A 16,133-nucleotide genomic window follows, 5' to 3' on the forward strand; every position below is an offset into this window, starting at 1 on the left:
AAGCAGGATTGAAGAGGATTTCACCCTCAACAATCTCCAGCAAAACGTAGCTAAACTGAAATACTTCCTGTTTTCATTCTTCTTTCAAATGCACAGAGTTAAACAAAATAGTATGGCTGCCATCTAATTTGTTTGAACTAGTTTGATAGTGTAATTACACTCAAAATAAACAGGAGACAGAACAAAACAGAGTTATAAACTGGACAAAAAAAAATTCTGCAAAATAGAAGGACCGCAAAGCTGCGATTTGGGAGGGTGGTGATGGCTGGGGTTGCCTGTAAATCAGCCAGTATAACATGCAAAACAGCAACATAACATGTAAATGACAGGAGTAAAGTCTGCTCTGCGAACCACAGTGTTCTAAAGTTAATGACTGGTTTCTGCTGTATTTCTGCTATCTTCAGGTCAGAAGCAAAGAAGACGAAGGTGAAGAGGAAAACCAATAATCCACAGTTTGATGAAGTTTTCTATTTTGAGGTAAAGTTGGTTAATATGTCTCTTCTTGATAATTCAGCGGTCCGTTAGCATACACACAAAACTAAACCTTAGCATGTCATTGTTGAGTCTGTCTCTCTTAGAGGGAAGTGTTAAAGGGGAAGTCAACCCAAATGTTATTCTATGTGCCTCCACTAGTTGAAACACGGCATTCTGATTATTAGTGTGTTTGTGGTACATGAGTTAAGCAGCAAAATCCACCGTTTTTTATCCATCTAAGGGGGCAGCCATTTTGTCACTTTCTGTCGACTGGAAATGACATCCCAGTTGCTCAGGGTTCAGGTAATGACCAATCACGGCTCACCTGCTTTATGAAGCTACATAGAACATAATATTGTAAAGAAAATGGTGGGATTGACTTTCTCTTCAAAGAGGAAGTCAAGAAATTGACTTTCTCTTAAAAGAATATCTTCTATGCAAGCCCATTAATTGAAACAGGGCATTCTGATAAATATTGCCTTTGTGGAATAAGTGTTAATCCACTCGTTTTTAGCCACCCCTGGGGGCGGCCAGAACAGGCTGACCTGTTTTCTGAATCTTATCCATGATTGGTCGTTGTGAGCAGTTGTGATGTCAATTTCAGTCGACAGAAGACAAAATGGCCACCCCCAGAGCTAAACGAGTGCATTTTGCTGCTTAACTTATATTCCACAAACACAAAATTAATCAGAATGCCGTGTTTCAACTAGTGGACCTGCTGGGAACATATTCTTGAAAAAAATATGTTTGGGTTGACTTCCGCTTTAAGGAAGCACTGCTCTATCTACATTTTGGAGCCTGGCTGCAGAGAGATATGAATGCAGATGCAGTCAATGAATGTGGCCCCGATAACTTTTTAAGATGATTGACAGTCCATCCGCAGTGGTCTTGTCATTTCTTCTAACGAAACTCTTCTTCTCGGGACTTCACAGAACTATATGAATGAGTACCTGCTGAAATTTCCTGACCGTTATTAAATTAAATTCATTTGGTTTGATGTGATTTTCTCTCAACTGCATCACTTACACGTCCTCTGCAGAGGAATCACTTCCATTCTGCTTATTCATTCAGTTGTATAGCATTAAAGTTGCGAACGTGAACGGAGTGTCTACCTATCTATCTATATCTATAGCAATGTATGTACCGTATGTACATTTGTACAATATATGTGGGTGTGTGTGCGCGTATGTGCGTCTGCACCAAGGAGTGATATCAGGAGGCTGTATACTTTAATGCCCTTGATCTACTTTCAAACACATCCATCTTCTGAGCATTCCATAACAGAAATTTTGTGGATATGTTTGAACTGGGTGATTGTTTAATAACATTAGTGTTACTGTGCTATCTGTCACGCACGCCACAAACATCCTGTCCTGGAACCACTATATGTTGATACAAATGCTGTATTTGATAATAATAATTTAATTTTATGAATAATTTTGAAAGAGTTGTTATTAGATCAGAGTATTTTCATCACAGTAATCAGTTTGTAGTAGTAATCAAAAAGTTTCAAATAACCTAAAAAGTATGTCTGTCTGTTACTGTATTTTGTATGAAATTCTACAATTTTTTATGCGTGAAGCGTCTCAAGTAAAAAGGTCTAAACTGTACTCTGTCCACATTTGAAAATGTAGTCAGATAGTTGTCAGTGGCCCTGTTGACCCCCATCGCCGTGTGTGGCTCCTCCCTCTTCGTTTTCTGCTACTGCAGGCCAACAGGACAAGAGTGTGATTGATGCAGACAAGCTAAACACTCTGACTCATAAATGTCTGGGCTCTTGAAATTTGCACAGTAAACAGATGCGCTATTACACGGTACGGATAATAGTATTGGGATGCATGCCTGAGTCTCAATCTAGGATTCCAATTTAAGATTGGGGAAGACCCGTTTTGTTCCAGCAAGACTCTGCCCTAGTTCACATGATTTGATGAGTTTGGTGTTTACATAATCACCCACCCCCCGCCTTCCTATTTAATGATTCCTCTCCTTTTAGGTGACACGACCCTTAAGCTACACAAAGAGACAGTTTGATGTTGAAGAGGAAGATGTGGACAAACTGGCTTTGAGGTAAGTGAAAGCAGCTTTGCAAAGTGGCACTACAATCAGATGAGTCTGTGTCTTCGAACAGTGGCCTCTGGTTTGTGTCCAGGGTGGACCTGTGGAATGCCAGCAACTTGAAGTTTGGTGATGAGTTCCTGGGAGGAGTGCGGGTTCCCCTCAGAGTCTTGGGTCAATTTGGAGTCCACGATGCATGGTAGGTGCAATGTGTCCCGCACCAGTTAGACTGACCAATTTTTTTGCGTCTCTTTTGGGTCTTTTTAGCTAAGGACTGTGTTCTTAGACTGCTATTAAAATTGGAGAAATTTTACATTTAAAGGGTAAGTCAATGTCATTTTCAGTTGACAGCAAGTGGCAAAATGGCCGCCCCCTAAGATGGACAAAGGATGGATTTTACCGCTTAACTCATATTTCACAAACTCAATATTAATGAGAATGCTGTGTTTAGACTAGTGGAGGCACACAAAACATATTATTGTAAAGAACATTTTTTAGGGGCGATTCTAGGATCAGCTGTTTAGGGGTGCTGAGCTCCCAGCCAGGCAAGATAAATGATACTTTTTGCTTAATATGAAATGCAATTTACCACATGTAAAATGCATTAACATAAATGGACTTTTGTTACTTTTTCACGTTCACAAAGGCATTCACTGTGCTGGAAGTAAGACATGTGTAGCACCAAACTACTAAACTTCACCGCACCATACTGAGATGTTTCTGATACTGTGTATTGGTTACCTTATTTATCTTGTTTAATAGGAGCAAATATTGCTTATACAATTCTGCAGCTGTCCTTAAAGATGAAGTCAACCCAAACATATTTTTTTTCAAGAATATGTTCTATGCAAACCCACTAGTAAGGCATTCTGATAAATATTGCATTTGTGGCATGTGAGTTAATGCACCCGTTTTTAGCCATCTCTGGGGGTGGCCATTTTGTCACTTCTGTCGACTGAAAGTTGCATCACAGTTGCTCAGGGCTCAAGTAACGACCAATCACAGCTCACCTGTTTTCTGAAGCTGAGCCGTGATTGGACGTTACCTGAGCCGTGAGCAGTTGTGATGTCAGTCGACAGAAGTGACAAAATGGCCACCCCTGAGATGGCTAAAAAGAGGTGGATTTTGCTGCTTAACTCATGTTCCACAAACGCAATATTAATCAGAATGCCGTGTGTCATCTAGCGGGCCTGCTGGCAACAACACTCGAAAAAAATATGTTTGTGCTAATTTCCTCTTTAAAGTTAATCAGCTTATTTTAAAAAGTTAAATAAGCCGTTGTCATTGACATGAAGTCTCTTCTCAGGTACTATCTTCAGCCCAGGGAAAATGGAGGAAAGTCTGTCAAGGTAGAAGAGCTCGGATCTCTGCGCCTGAACATTGTTTACACCGAGGACCATGTCTTCCCCTCGGAGCACTACACCCCGCTCAGAGATTTGCTGCTGTACTCGGCTAACGTTCAGGTGTGTGAGTGAGTGAATCTTCAGTGGCCATGTGTTGCAAGTCACACGTTGACCTTGTTTTGCCCCTGTGAAGCCTGTTTCGGCGTCCACTGCTAACATTCTGGGGGAGGTGTGTCGAGAGAAGCAAGAAGCCGCAATTCCGCTGGTGCGTCTCTTCCTCCACTATGGCAAGATTGTGCCTTTCATCAGCGCCATTGCACACGCTGAAGTTAACCGTACGCAGTAAGTGTCTTATAATAATGGTTTTTTTTGAAGAGGGGGAGATGCAATAATCATTGGAAAGAGATATGCATTGTAATGTGTTAAATTGTCTGCAGGAGACATATTCCAATATTTGATTTGATTGTACTCACCATAAGATAGCTCGGTGTAGTATATTATAGTAATTTTAAATTAAGATCAAAGCTGTTATTGGATCTTGCGCTTCGCAAGATGCGAATGACTAATTCAATTTGCTAAAAGAAATGACATCATGAAAATGTACAGTGCTTAACAATTTTATTAGACCATCGCCCAGTGTAAGTTTAGTTAACCTCAATTAATAGCATTGAAATGACCCATTTTGTAATGTTTCTAAAATGTTAACATATAACTGCATCTAAAAGCTTGTAACTCAATTTAATGTTTTTTTTTATTCAAAATATTATATCACAATATTATTTGTTGATTAAATTACCCATGTTTGCTTGAGCAAGACTGATTGGTGAATCTGAGTAAAAAGGTTCATTTATGTTGAAATTCTTTTTTCCTGTTCAAAATGGTTTCATTAATCAATGTATTTTTTTTTTTATTAAAGCACTTAGTTTCACTTGATACTGGATGGTCCCTGAGACAAATAAGTGGTGCTCTAATGAATTTGTCAAGCACTGTATGAATATCCAAACTTGATGTTGGAGTGTGTTTTTGCTAATTTGGCTAATCTGCCTTCCAATGTAGGGATCCAAACACCATTTTTCGGGGAAACTCGCTCACGTCCAAATGCATTGACGAGACCATGAAACTGGCAGGGATGCACTATCTGCAAGTCACACTGAAGCCAATCATAGATGAGGTTGGAAGTCACATGTTCTACTTCCATCTTAAATAACTTAGTATATAGTATACAAGTATGAAAGTGTTCTTGATTTAATCTCTTCACAGATCTGCACAGAACACAAGCCCTGTGAAATTGACCCAGTTAAGCGCAAGGAATCGGAAAGCCTAGAGACAAATAGGGTGAGAAAATGATCGTGCGTAGCTGTGTGTGCTGGCATGCGGCTGCTGTTATCAGACATATCTGACTTACCTTCCCACCGCAGGAAAACCTTCGCCACTACGTGGACCGTATCTTTCACGTTATCACCACCTCTGGCGTCCGCTGCCCCACTGTTATGTGTGACATCTTCTTCTCACTACGAGAGTCTGCCGCCACGCGTTTCCAAGGTAACGCAACCCATATGTGACTAACGCAGGAGATAAATAGGCAATAAATAGCATGATGTTTTCAAGGCCATGTTTTGCAATTCACTCCGAATTACATGTTGCCTTATGTCATACCCATCTTTCTATGAGTATTGGCTGTATACTGTATCTTGTGTTCTATACTCTGCTGCCTCCATGTGGCGGCAGTACGCTTCTGCAGCCACAAGAGTACAAATTAACCGGCCTCAAAATTGCGCAAGCTACTGTATTTACGGAGGTAAATATTGCAACAGAGAACTGAAAGTGGGACTATAAATAATATTGTCTATTTTACCTTTAATATGTTTCATTGGAAAGGCTGAATTCCTCATTTAGTGTTGGAGCTCATTTGATTGAACAAGTGTACCTAATGTAGTGACTAGTAAATACACAGTATGAAATGTGTCATGTCATACAAACATGAGTACTTTTTTTTTTCTATCCCCCAGTGGACCAAGATGTCCGATACACAGCAGTGAGCAGTTTCATCTTCCTGCGTTTCTTTGCTCCAGCCATCCTATCGCCCAATCTCTTTCAGTTACGGCCTCACCATCCGGTCAGTTGGATTTACCGCCGGTTTTCACACATCTCACGTGCAAACTGTGTTGCCATTTGTCGTATACTGTTGATTATGTCTTCTTCATTGTATCATCTTTCTTATTTTCCTGTGCAGGATCCCGCCACCTCTAGAACGCTTACCCTCATCTCCAAGACCATCCAGACGTTAGGAAGTCTCGCCACGTCAAAATCTGTGAGTATCTCGAATCAAAATGTTATTTATATTTCTCAATAGTTCAATCCCAACTACGTTGTATGATCTCTTTCTCTCCACTATCCCTCTTTACTTTCTTTGAGGCCAATTTCAAGGAGGCTTACATGGCAGCATTTTATGACTACTTCAATGAGCAGAAGTATGCCGATGCTGTGAAGAATGTGAGTCTTGGCATTTTTTCCTTTTTCCGACACCCAGTAAATCTTTTTTCTCAATACAATGTATAATTGATGTTGTGAAAATAGAATGAGCTATGTGTAGCAAAGCTTTAAAAGCATCCATTTTTACAGGACTTCACTTTTTTTTTTCCCTTTTCCTTTCTAATTTTTTATTTTTTTTAAAATCTGGTGTCCCACGATTCTTGGCAACATAAAAAATTGACCCTATTTATATTTAGCATTTACAGATAAGAAATGTTGGTGACGCTTGTTATCATTCCACAGTTTCTGGACCTCATATCGACTTCAGGGAAGTGGGATCAGAAAAGTATTGAAACACCGATCATGCTCAAAGAGGGGTGTGTTACCTTTATGTTTTTAACGTGATACTAACATGTCATATTTTTCAGTGTGTACCATTTCACTGCTGTTTTAACAATTATTGTTGACCTTTCCATTCCTGAAGAGGTCCAATATTTGAATTGCATCTGTGCCCAAGCTAAAATGAACATTTTTAACACTATGAACTGAGTCCTTTTTTACACAGCATACGCTGTTACTTTAAAGAAGGAAAGTCAACCCAAACATATATTTTTTCAAGAATATGTTCCATGCAGGCCCAATAGTTGAAACAAGGCATTCTAATAGCTATTGCGTTTGTGGAATAAGAGTTAATATACCTGTTTTTAGCCATCTCTAGGGGCGGCCATTTTGTCCCTTCTGTCTGAAAGTGACATCACAGTTGCTCAGGGCGCAGCTAACGTAACAGGTAATCACGGCTCACCTGTTTTCTGAAGCTGAGCCGTGATTGGTCATTACCTGAGCATCTGTGATGTTATTTTCAGTCGACAGAAGGGACAAAATGACCGCACCCCAGAGATGGCTAAAAACGGGTAGATTTTGCTGCTTAACTCATATTCCACAAATGCAATATTAATCAGAGTGTCAATGTTTCAATTACAAAAAAATGTGTTTGGCTTGACTTCCGCTTTAATGCTACTTTTTAATGAGGCTTCAAAGGAAAGTTAGTTTCCTGTCTCACTCACCAACATCCCCACCCTCTTGTGTTTCTGCTACCGGGAGCAGAAGTGTAAAAGTCACAATAAAGAGGGTTGATGGGAAGGGGTCAAAAGGCACCAAGGGCAGGTAAGAGCTTCTCTTTGCCCTTGTGACCCCTCGTGTGTGCACTGTAAACCCTCCTCAAGTGGTCCACCTCCTCTCCCGTGTCACAGTTAGAAGCTGCTGCACTTGGTTTTATATCGCTGGAAGTAAATCAAGTGACACCTTGGTGTGACGCTGCGCGCCCAGCAGGCTGATGCGCAAGGGGACTGCAGTGGCGTCTAAAGTGAAGCGAACGCCTTAAAGCCTGCTTATTTGACTCGGCAGACTCCGCTAACATCGATAGCCCCACTCGTTCCTCGTCACGCCAGACGTGACAGCAGGAACTGGTTACTGTACACACATTCCTGGCTTCTCATATATCTGCCCACATCCTGACTCCTCTGTACTCTTTGTATCCACTGTCACCTTATCGCTGCACATGAGACACTCCAGCACAGCTCCAAACGGTTTTGCGCTAGGCAAAATCTGCACGTTTGGGGCTCAGGAATGTGAAAAGGAGACATGTCTGTCCATTGCATCATTTCCCCAAAATAGTCTGGCGCTTACACAGTCGCTCTTGTGTTCATGTTCTTAAACATGTTTTATGAATTAACAACAATGTCAACGCTGTCACTCTTTCTGGCAGTTTCCAAGTGCGCGCTGTTTCTAATTTATCACTATTCGATCCAACCACCTGTTGCTAAATTGTAAACATAAAATGGGAATACACTTGGGAGTCATAAACCACCGCAGAGATTGCTTGTACTTGTGAACAGTTTGCGGTGTCTATTTAGCGACATCACGTCATGGCAAAGTTGCACTACTTGTCAAAGTTACTAATGTGATGAAACGTCTTTCAGTTATTTTTACATTTAAGTTCCATTTTATGTATTCGCATTTGAGACAAATAAGTCACAAGTTAACATCAAGGTGTTTCTATATTCCCAAGCATCATTTGAATACAGCACATTTCAAGAGTGCAAACACACATATGGACAACATATTTAAAATATGCACAACAGAATGCACTTTTTTACCACTTGAAATACCTTGAGCTTGAGCTCGTCTATAAATATTGTCAGCTGAATGTCTCTTTTTTTCCCTTTCAGATTTATGATAAAGAGAGCGCAGGGGAGAAACCGATTTGGAATCAAAAACTTTAAAAAGAGATGGTTTCGTCTCACCAACCATGAATTCACTTACCACAAGACAAAAGGTAGCGTTTTCCTTTTTTCTTTGTGTGCACATAAATTGGCAGGAGGCTGAGAATGTATGCACTGGTTTCAAACAAACAACCTGTACAACCAACACATCACAGGGAAGACTTCAACATTTAATTGCTGTCATTTGTTGTGTGATTTCACTTCAGTAATTTAACCAACATACCGGCTGGTCATACATAAAAATGATCACAGTTGAATACTAGAAAATAAAGAGAAAGCAGTAATGACGCAGGAGGAATATATGCACTCATAATATTTCCCTCATTGCTTTCTATTGAACCCTAGAACACTAACGTTGGATGATTTTCACCCACACAATTTTTTTATGCATACCTCAAGTTGTACGTTTTCGGCGTAATTTTCAAGTGGAAACACTTTTTCAAACATATACGCCGTACATCGCGAATCTGTGCTGCCAATGTCAATTTTATCAGTGTTAACCGTTCCTGTTTTTGTCGCCTAACCGTAGTCGGGAGACGTAGGGGAGAGCTTTCTCCAAACGGTGCGGCTGTCGCACGTCGAAAAAGGCGAAAATAATGTGTAATGTGTAAGATTATATACAGATGTGTACAGGCAAATTACACTTTTTGTAAGGTTCAGTACACCCCGGGGTTGTCAGGTATGTTTGTGTGATATTTTGTATTGGGAAATTAAAGAAGACTACTTCCAATTTTGCATGCAGTGTTGTACTTTTACATAAATTGATGAAAACGGAATTTTATCCAGGATATTATATTATCGTATCGTATCGATATTATCCGGGGGTTAAATGTTAGTGATGCTATTACAAATTTTAACGTTAGTGTTCTAGGGTTAATATTTCAAAAATATTATTAAGAATAGTGCGATGGTAATAATGGGGAAAATGTATTTCAAATAAAAGTAGAGAAACTTCAAGCAGAAATCAAAAACTACAAGGACTCCACTAATGCATTACCGCTTACTTCCAGGAGAGGGAGCTTTGTGCAGCATTCCCATAGAGAACATTCTGGCTGTAGAAAGGCTGGAGGAGGAGTCATTTAAGATGAAAAATGTAAGGGCTTAACACACACACACACACACACACACACAAAAGTCATTTTACAGATTTCAAGAAAACTTTCAAATGAATCATGGCTTCCTTGTGTTGTTCCGCGCACTCTCCTCCCTGCAGATGTTCCAGGTGATCCAGCCAGAGCGGGCACTCTACATCCAAGCGAACAACTGTGTGGAGGCGAGAGATTGGATCGACATCTTAACCAAAGTCAGCCAATGCAACCGCAAGCGTCTTAGCACCTATCATCCGTCAGCCTACCTCAACGGCCACTGGCTCTGCTGCAAGCTCTCTGCCGACACGGCGCCTGGCTGTACGCCCTGCACCGGGTGTGTGGAGTTGTCCAAAAATCCTCTTGGGTGGTCCTTATCTTTTGTGTTTTGCTCTCTCACGTTCTGCGTGCATCTGTTTCTAGCGGGCTGCCAGCCAACATCCAGCTGGACGTAGACGGGGATAGAGAGACCGAGAGGATCTATTCCCTGTACAGCACGTACATGACCAAACTGATCAAGATGCAAGGTCAGAAAGGGCAAAACGTCCTCACGTATATATTTGTGTTCAACTGCAGCGCATGGTGCCACTGTTGTTTTACCTGACGCGGTCTTGGTTGTTGGCTTATTCTCTCTTTGGCCTGCAGAGGCCTGTGGCAGCAAATCGGTGTACGACGGACCCGAGCAAGAGGAATACTCCAGCTTCGTCATTGACGACCCCCAGGAGACATACAAAACCCTGAAGCAGATCGTTTCAGCCGTGCAGACTTTGGAGCAACAGCATACCAAGTACAAACGAGACAAGTTCAAGAAGACCAAGATAGGCAGCCAGTACGTGGTTCAGCTTGTCGATTACGTTCATTCATTTTGTTTACAACATGCTGCCCAGCCATAGTGCGCTGTCATCAGGTGTCCCGCTTGAAAGTACCCATTGGTCCAAAAATGATTAATTTACTACAAATTATGTATATTTGTTGATATAGCAGTGATCTGTAGTGCCGCCTACAGCCGGGGTACCCTTCCGCCGTCCGTTTATCCGCCATTTTGGCCGCCAAATAGTAATCGTCTATAGGCCGGTCCGACTGTCATTTTAAACGGGCCTCCGTTAGCTTGTCTGACTACCAACTTTAAGAAGAAAAAAAATAGTTCACTGAGTCAGTGAATTTGTGAGATTGTCATGATTTCAGTATACTTCCTTTTTGTTACATGTGCTTTGGCTCCAAACTGGTTTGGAAACTATTTTACAGGGTAGTTTAAAGCTGCTTTGTAGTTCAGGATTCCAGCCCTCAGTGTACTGTTACACTCACAGGCCACAATATTAAGTACACCTTTGCAATCTAATTCGAATCATAAACCGCTTGTGTTACGTTTACAATATGTTTATCATTGTGGGTGTGGTTTGCGGTGCAACAGAACTGGACTATACGATACCAAGAAATGTTTTTTATTTCCGATTTCGTTAATACCGTGCCAGTCAAAACTGAGCATGACTGTATTTGTTAAGGCAGATTTTACAGCTCTTGTATTGGAGCTCACCCGAATGTGAAGTTGTACTCCTGATCACTCCTCCCATAACGTCTAACCACGGGTTCTCCTTGTTTCCTCAGAGAACATCCAATAGGGGACAAGAGTTTCCAGTGCTACATCCGTCAGCAGTCAGAGAGCTCCACTTATTCCATCTGACCAGTGGGCAGACTCTCAAGACTCCTTCTGTGATGTTCAGAATCAGCACCTTGGACTTGACAGTAAATCACAGTCCATCTGTTCTGAAGAGGCTCGCAGAGGACGTGCTGAATTCAGGGAAAATACGAGTTTTAACTTTCCTAACAGGATGACTCGAGACGCAGCACTCCACCTATATGGAGAAACTGACCTCAGATCAGTTATAACAGAAGAGGAACATACGTCGAGGACGAAGAAGAAGTTGAAGAACTGTTCAGTCTTTCTGTGATGTGATGACAGGACAAAACTTTTCACTGGACAGCTTTTACAGTGAACGACACGCACTTTACTCATCTCCAAATCAATGCACGAACAAGACTTGCAGCACATTTTTCAAAAACTATATTTTATGGCTTTGATTTGTACTTTGGTTGCTGTAATATGTCTTTGTGCATCACCTCTCACGGACCAAAACCAAAAGGAGCAACAGTATTTCCTGTTTTTTGTTTTTTGTTTGGGCCCCCCCGCCTGCGCAGAAATACCTGTGAAGGTCACTTGCGCACAAAAATGGATTTACGGGACCAAGTGCAGCCCGAGCGCGTTGGAGGTGCGAGCGAAATCCCACTTCACTGGCACCTACTGCCGTCGTTTATCATCAGTGTGCTAACAGATGCTGAGCTTTTATTTGCTGTAGTGTTTTGAAGTCATGCCCTGGCCGGTCGAGTCAGATGTGAACTGAATCCAAACAAAAACCTGCAAGGCTATTTTGGTTTCCATGCGAGCAGTTTCAAAGATTGCCTCAGCTGTTGGCTTTGGATGACTTCGTTGTCGGAGGTCTTAGGCTTCAGGATGGAGGTGGTCTCAAGCTACATACTAAATGCTTCACCCATTTCACAATCCTTTTTTTGGCCGCACATACACAAGTCATTTGGTCGCAGATTGTGATGTCCTTTTAGTCATGCAATGCAGAACTGTGCATTGCAGAAAGTGCACAAAAAGACAGCTCATCCAGCTTTATTAATGGGGGAAGTCGACCCCAAAATTTTCTTTGCAACAATATGCTGTGTGCGCAACCCACTAGTCTAAACACAGCATTCTGATTACAATTGTGTTTGTGGAATATGACTTAAGAAGCAAAATCCACCCCTTTGTATCCATTTCAGGTGGCAGCCATTTTGTCACTTGCTGTCGACTGAAAATGACATCACAGTTGCTCAGGGCTCAGGTAACCCTTCACCTGAGCCGTGATTGGTTGTTACCTGAGCCCCGAGCAACTGTGATCTCACTTTCCGTCGACAGCGAGTGACAAAATGGCCCCCCCCTGAGACGGATAAAAACAGGTGGATTTTACTGCTTAACTCAAATTTTGTAAACACAATATTAATCAGAATATTAAATTCAGACTAGTGCGGCTGCATAGAACTTATTATTGTAAAGACAATTTGGGGATTGACTTCCCTCTTTAACAAACCAGTGTACTCGTAAACAATTTTGTTGTGGAAACAATTTCAATTGAGTTGCTTCATTTTATCCAAACGTCCAACAAAAGCGTGAGATGCCGTCTAACTGTATGCAGAGATAATAGCAATGGCATCTGGTTTATTGGTTTATTTTCTCTCTTGGTTTGAAGACAGAAGACAAACTAACCCTGAACTATGAAATTGGAGACATCACACATATCTCGAGCAACTGAAATTTGTCTTTGATGAATGCATCTGACATTCAATCGTGGAATGGATACTATTGTTACTAGCTGTGTTGCCTGTCGGCTGCCTAATAACTTCATTTTAGCAATGTACCTGTTTGTTGCCATGGAAACACGGGCCTTTAGGGTCCACCGTATTTGAGATGCTGCCCGCTGCCAAGCTTGCCCATCAGCACCTCATATTCCCTCAAAGGTACTGGATTTTAATCTTGGTAAGGTGTGGGTGTGTGTGTGTTGTCCTTTCAACCTCCCTTTGTTGAATTCATCATTGTGTCATTACTGTACTTTTTCTTGCCAAACCAGTGCATGTGTAATCACAGCAGACTCCAGTCACCTCTGTGCAAGATGGTGAAATTACACCATTCACATGCTTCCTTCATATCTCCAAATGTAAGTAACCTGGTTGTGTACCCTCCGTGGTGGTCAGTGCCAGTCATTTTTTTCAAAAAAACATCAAATCTTCTGTAAAAAAAAAAAAAAAAGCAATGCATTAGATATGCATTAGATATATATATATATATATATATATATATATATATATATATATATATATATAGTATATATATATATATATATATATATATACATATATATATATAGTATATATATATATATATATATATATATATACATATATATAGATATATATACATATACATATATATATATTTATCATAACCTGTGATGTTTAAAAACCCAACACTCTGTTGAGTGAAATATTTTTTGTTAGCTGTTTCTATGAATTTGACTCTGTCATACAGACATCTTGCTGTGCATCTGAGTTGAATGAAGTGTTTCTTATGGGTGAGTGTGTGTGTGGTGTGTGTGTGTGCGTGTGTGGTGGTGGGTGTGTGTGTGTGTAACTGACATCCCAAGTGAATTGACCCAGTGTTAGTGGTGAGAAGGCAGCATGCCAGTTCTATTTTTTTTTAAATCACTGTCTGTAATAATACTAATAATACACAGCAATGGACTTATATTGTTCCTGTTCTTAATTAATGTGTAGAGCCACAGTTCTTTCTCATGGAACCTAATTATCTCTGGCCAAACTTGTGTCCACTAACTCCTCAGGTTTTGAATATAAACCACACAACCAAGTCCATTCAGTTACATTTATTTTTCTTACTAACCTTGCAAACATCAGCTGAGTTTTGAGGAAAAGTCGTTAAAGTAACGGCAAATTCACCACCCTGAAACCAACAAAAGACTGATTTATGCAATAATGATTTTTCTTTCTCACCTTGCAATAATGTATTGACCTTATCCCATACATTTGCAAATTAACAACACATAAATCAATACGTATTTGTATTTTGTACAAATATTTTAAGTCAAACAAATCTTATTGTAAGTGTACTGTATATAGAACAGTGGGATGAATGGTGAAATGTATTGTGCTTTTTCTCTTAATAACAAAATGAAAACATTAATGCAAATGTGGTGTCCGTGTCATTTGTTAAAAAAAAAAAAGAAAACCACTCAGTTATCAGTTGAGTCTAAAGCGTCAGTCAGCAATTTCATCAGCATTGTGACACATACATTTTGTAAATGTATTATTGTGTTTAGATTTGGCTTTTTTTTTTTTCTATCTGAAGTACCCTGTTCGACTTTAAACCGTTTAAACAACGTAGCCGTGTTCTTTGATGGCATCCTAACATCTTCCAGATGATTCGGTGGGTGTTTGTTAGTTGTTGGGCCAGCGCAGTACATTTCTTCGAGAAGTGTTTGAATTTCTACTGGAAGGACTAAGCATTCCTTTTAACTCGAAATTGCAGTTGCCTCGGAGAGGGAGTGTGAATACTGAGAGATGCTCTCATCAAGATGAACACTAGCAAAAGAAAGTAATTAAGCACTATAACACAGAAGTACACATCAGTAATGGTCGCACGCTATCCAAAAACCAAATACATACCCCTCCCTCCTCCCAGAGGCTGTGAGCAAATAATATAAGGCATCAGAGGACTCTCATTGGATGCCTGGTACGTGCTTTGATCTTCCTGTAAGTCATGACACCATTGCTTTTTCACTCCCCTCTTCTTGCTTTTGATCACCTTGTGGAAAAAGTATGACAGTACTTTGGAGCCAGTGTTTAGGCCATAATAGCTCACCTAATTGGCTGCACATGTTCTTTTGATTTTGCTTATATATATTTAGAAATGAATGGGCTATTTAGACACGCAATAACAGAACAGTAGTTTTCAAATTATTTTGTTAAAATATATTAGATTAAAATCAGAATATTACAACTTGATTTTCGTGAAATTCCAACTCTTGATCCAGACAAAATGGACCCTGGTTCTTGTAAAGATTGCACTTTTTAAATTATTTTTTATAACTTATCTCTCTCAGCAGTGATTTTTTTCTCTAAGAAATATGAGTTTGTTATCACAACATTATGACCTTTTCTTTCCCTTTGAAAATGAGCAACTTTAAAAAAAAAAAAAAATTCCAATAGCATATTTTACACAGACTTTAGAGGTAAAATGTAGGCTACACATGGTATGTTTAGGAGGTCCTTAGTCAAATTTGTCCCTGTAAGATGTTCCTGAACCCTCAAAGTTTGAGAACTGCTAAATTATAGAATACATTTGGTCACCAGCATGAATTGCATCGCGTCCCAATTGGTGTGAAGTAAAAAATAATAAACAAACAAATAAATAAACAACAACCTACAAATACATTGTTATTGTAAATGATTTTTCCGGCATCTATGCTATACTTGAGAACGACCTTTTACTTTTACTCCCAACATTTAAAATCAGATGTCTGCACTTTCTACTCCTTTGGCCAAAATGGTTTGTTACTTTTTCGAATTTGGCAGATGACAACGTGATGTAACCAAATCGGCGAGATAAGGAAACTAGATCTTGATTGATTGCATTTGTGAGCCAGAAAGAAACATTTAGAGCATTACAGCAAATATAAGGATAACAATGATGACGTTCCAACCATGACGTCATTTAGGAGCTTTTCTTATGTTGTCTGCCTCATTATGCATTCAAGGTGCATTTTTCAGGTATAATTCATCTAACAAGTTAAATGGAAATTATTTCGTTA

At 40.0% G+C, this 16,133-nt stretch overlaps 1 protein-coding gene across 3 annotated transcripts in view; it reads left to right on the top strand.

The window, feature by feature from the left end:
* The window catches only part of rasa3 (RAS p21 protein activator 3), a 38,396-nt gene extending 24,781 nt beyond the window's left edge, over nucleotides 1–13,615 (top strand). The window contains exons 7-25 of one of the 3 annotated variants that reach the window (XM_086026242.1): nucleotides 405–477; nucleotides 2,468–2,541; nucleotides 2,624–2,728; nucleotides 3,836–3,992; nucleotides 4,066–4,214; nucleotides 4,929–5,043; nucleotides 5,133–5,207; nucleotides 5,291–5,414; nucleotides 5,882–5,988; nucleotides 6,106–6,183; nucleotides 6,288–6,365; nucleotides 6,648–6,721; nucleotides 7,449–7,508; nucleotides 8,573–8,679; nucleotides 9,637–9,719; nucleotides 9,840–10,048; nucleotides 10,135–10,238; nucleotides 10,357–10,540; nucleotides 11,317–13,615. In XM_086026242.1, coding sequence (XP_085882368.1) covers nucleotides 405–477; nucleotides 2,468–2,541; nucleotides 2,624–2,728; nucleotides 3,836–3,992; nucleotides 4,066–4,214; nucleotides 4,929–5,043; nucleotides 5,133–5,207; nucleotides 5,291–5,414; nucleotides 5,882–5,988; nucleotides 6,106–6,183; nucleotides 6,288–6,365; nucleotides 6,648–6,721; nucleotides 7,449–7,508; nucleotides 8,573–8,679; nucleotides 9,637–9,719; nucleotides 9,840–10,048; nucleotides 10,135–10,238; nucleotides 10,357–10,540; nucleotides 11,317–11,392 — 2,032 coding nt within the window. In that variant the 3' untranslated portion in view covers nucleotides 11,393–13,615. The remainder of the gene's footprint in view (nucleotides 1–404; nucleotides 478–2,467; nucleotides 2,542–2,623; nucleotides 2,729–3,835; nucleotides 3,993–4,065; nucleotides 4,215–4,928; nucleotides 5,044–5,132; nucleotides 5,208–5,290; nucleotides 5,415–5,881; nucleotides 5,989–6,105; nucleotides 6,184–6,287; nucleotides 6,366–6,647; nucleotides 6,722–7,448; nucleotides 7,509–8,572; nucleotides 8,680–9,636; nucleotides 9,720–9,839; nucleotides 10,049–10,134; nucleotides 10,239–10,356; nucleotides 10,541–11,316) is intronic. The other 2 variants (XM_086026243.1, XM_086026244.1) reach the window with 2 other exon arrangements.
* The last annotated feature ends 2,518 nt before the right edge of the window (nucleotides 13,616–16,133 follow it).

This window comes from Filicampus tigris, chromosome 3, assembly GCF_054856515.1.
Source record: "Filicampus tigris isolate MCC_2025a chromosome 3, RoL_Ftig_1.0, whole genome shotgun sequence".
Taxonomy (NCBI): domain Eukaryota; kingdom Metazoa; phylum Chordata; class Actinopteri; order Syngnathiformes; family Syngnathidae; genus Filicampus; species Filicampus tigris.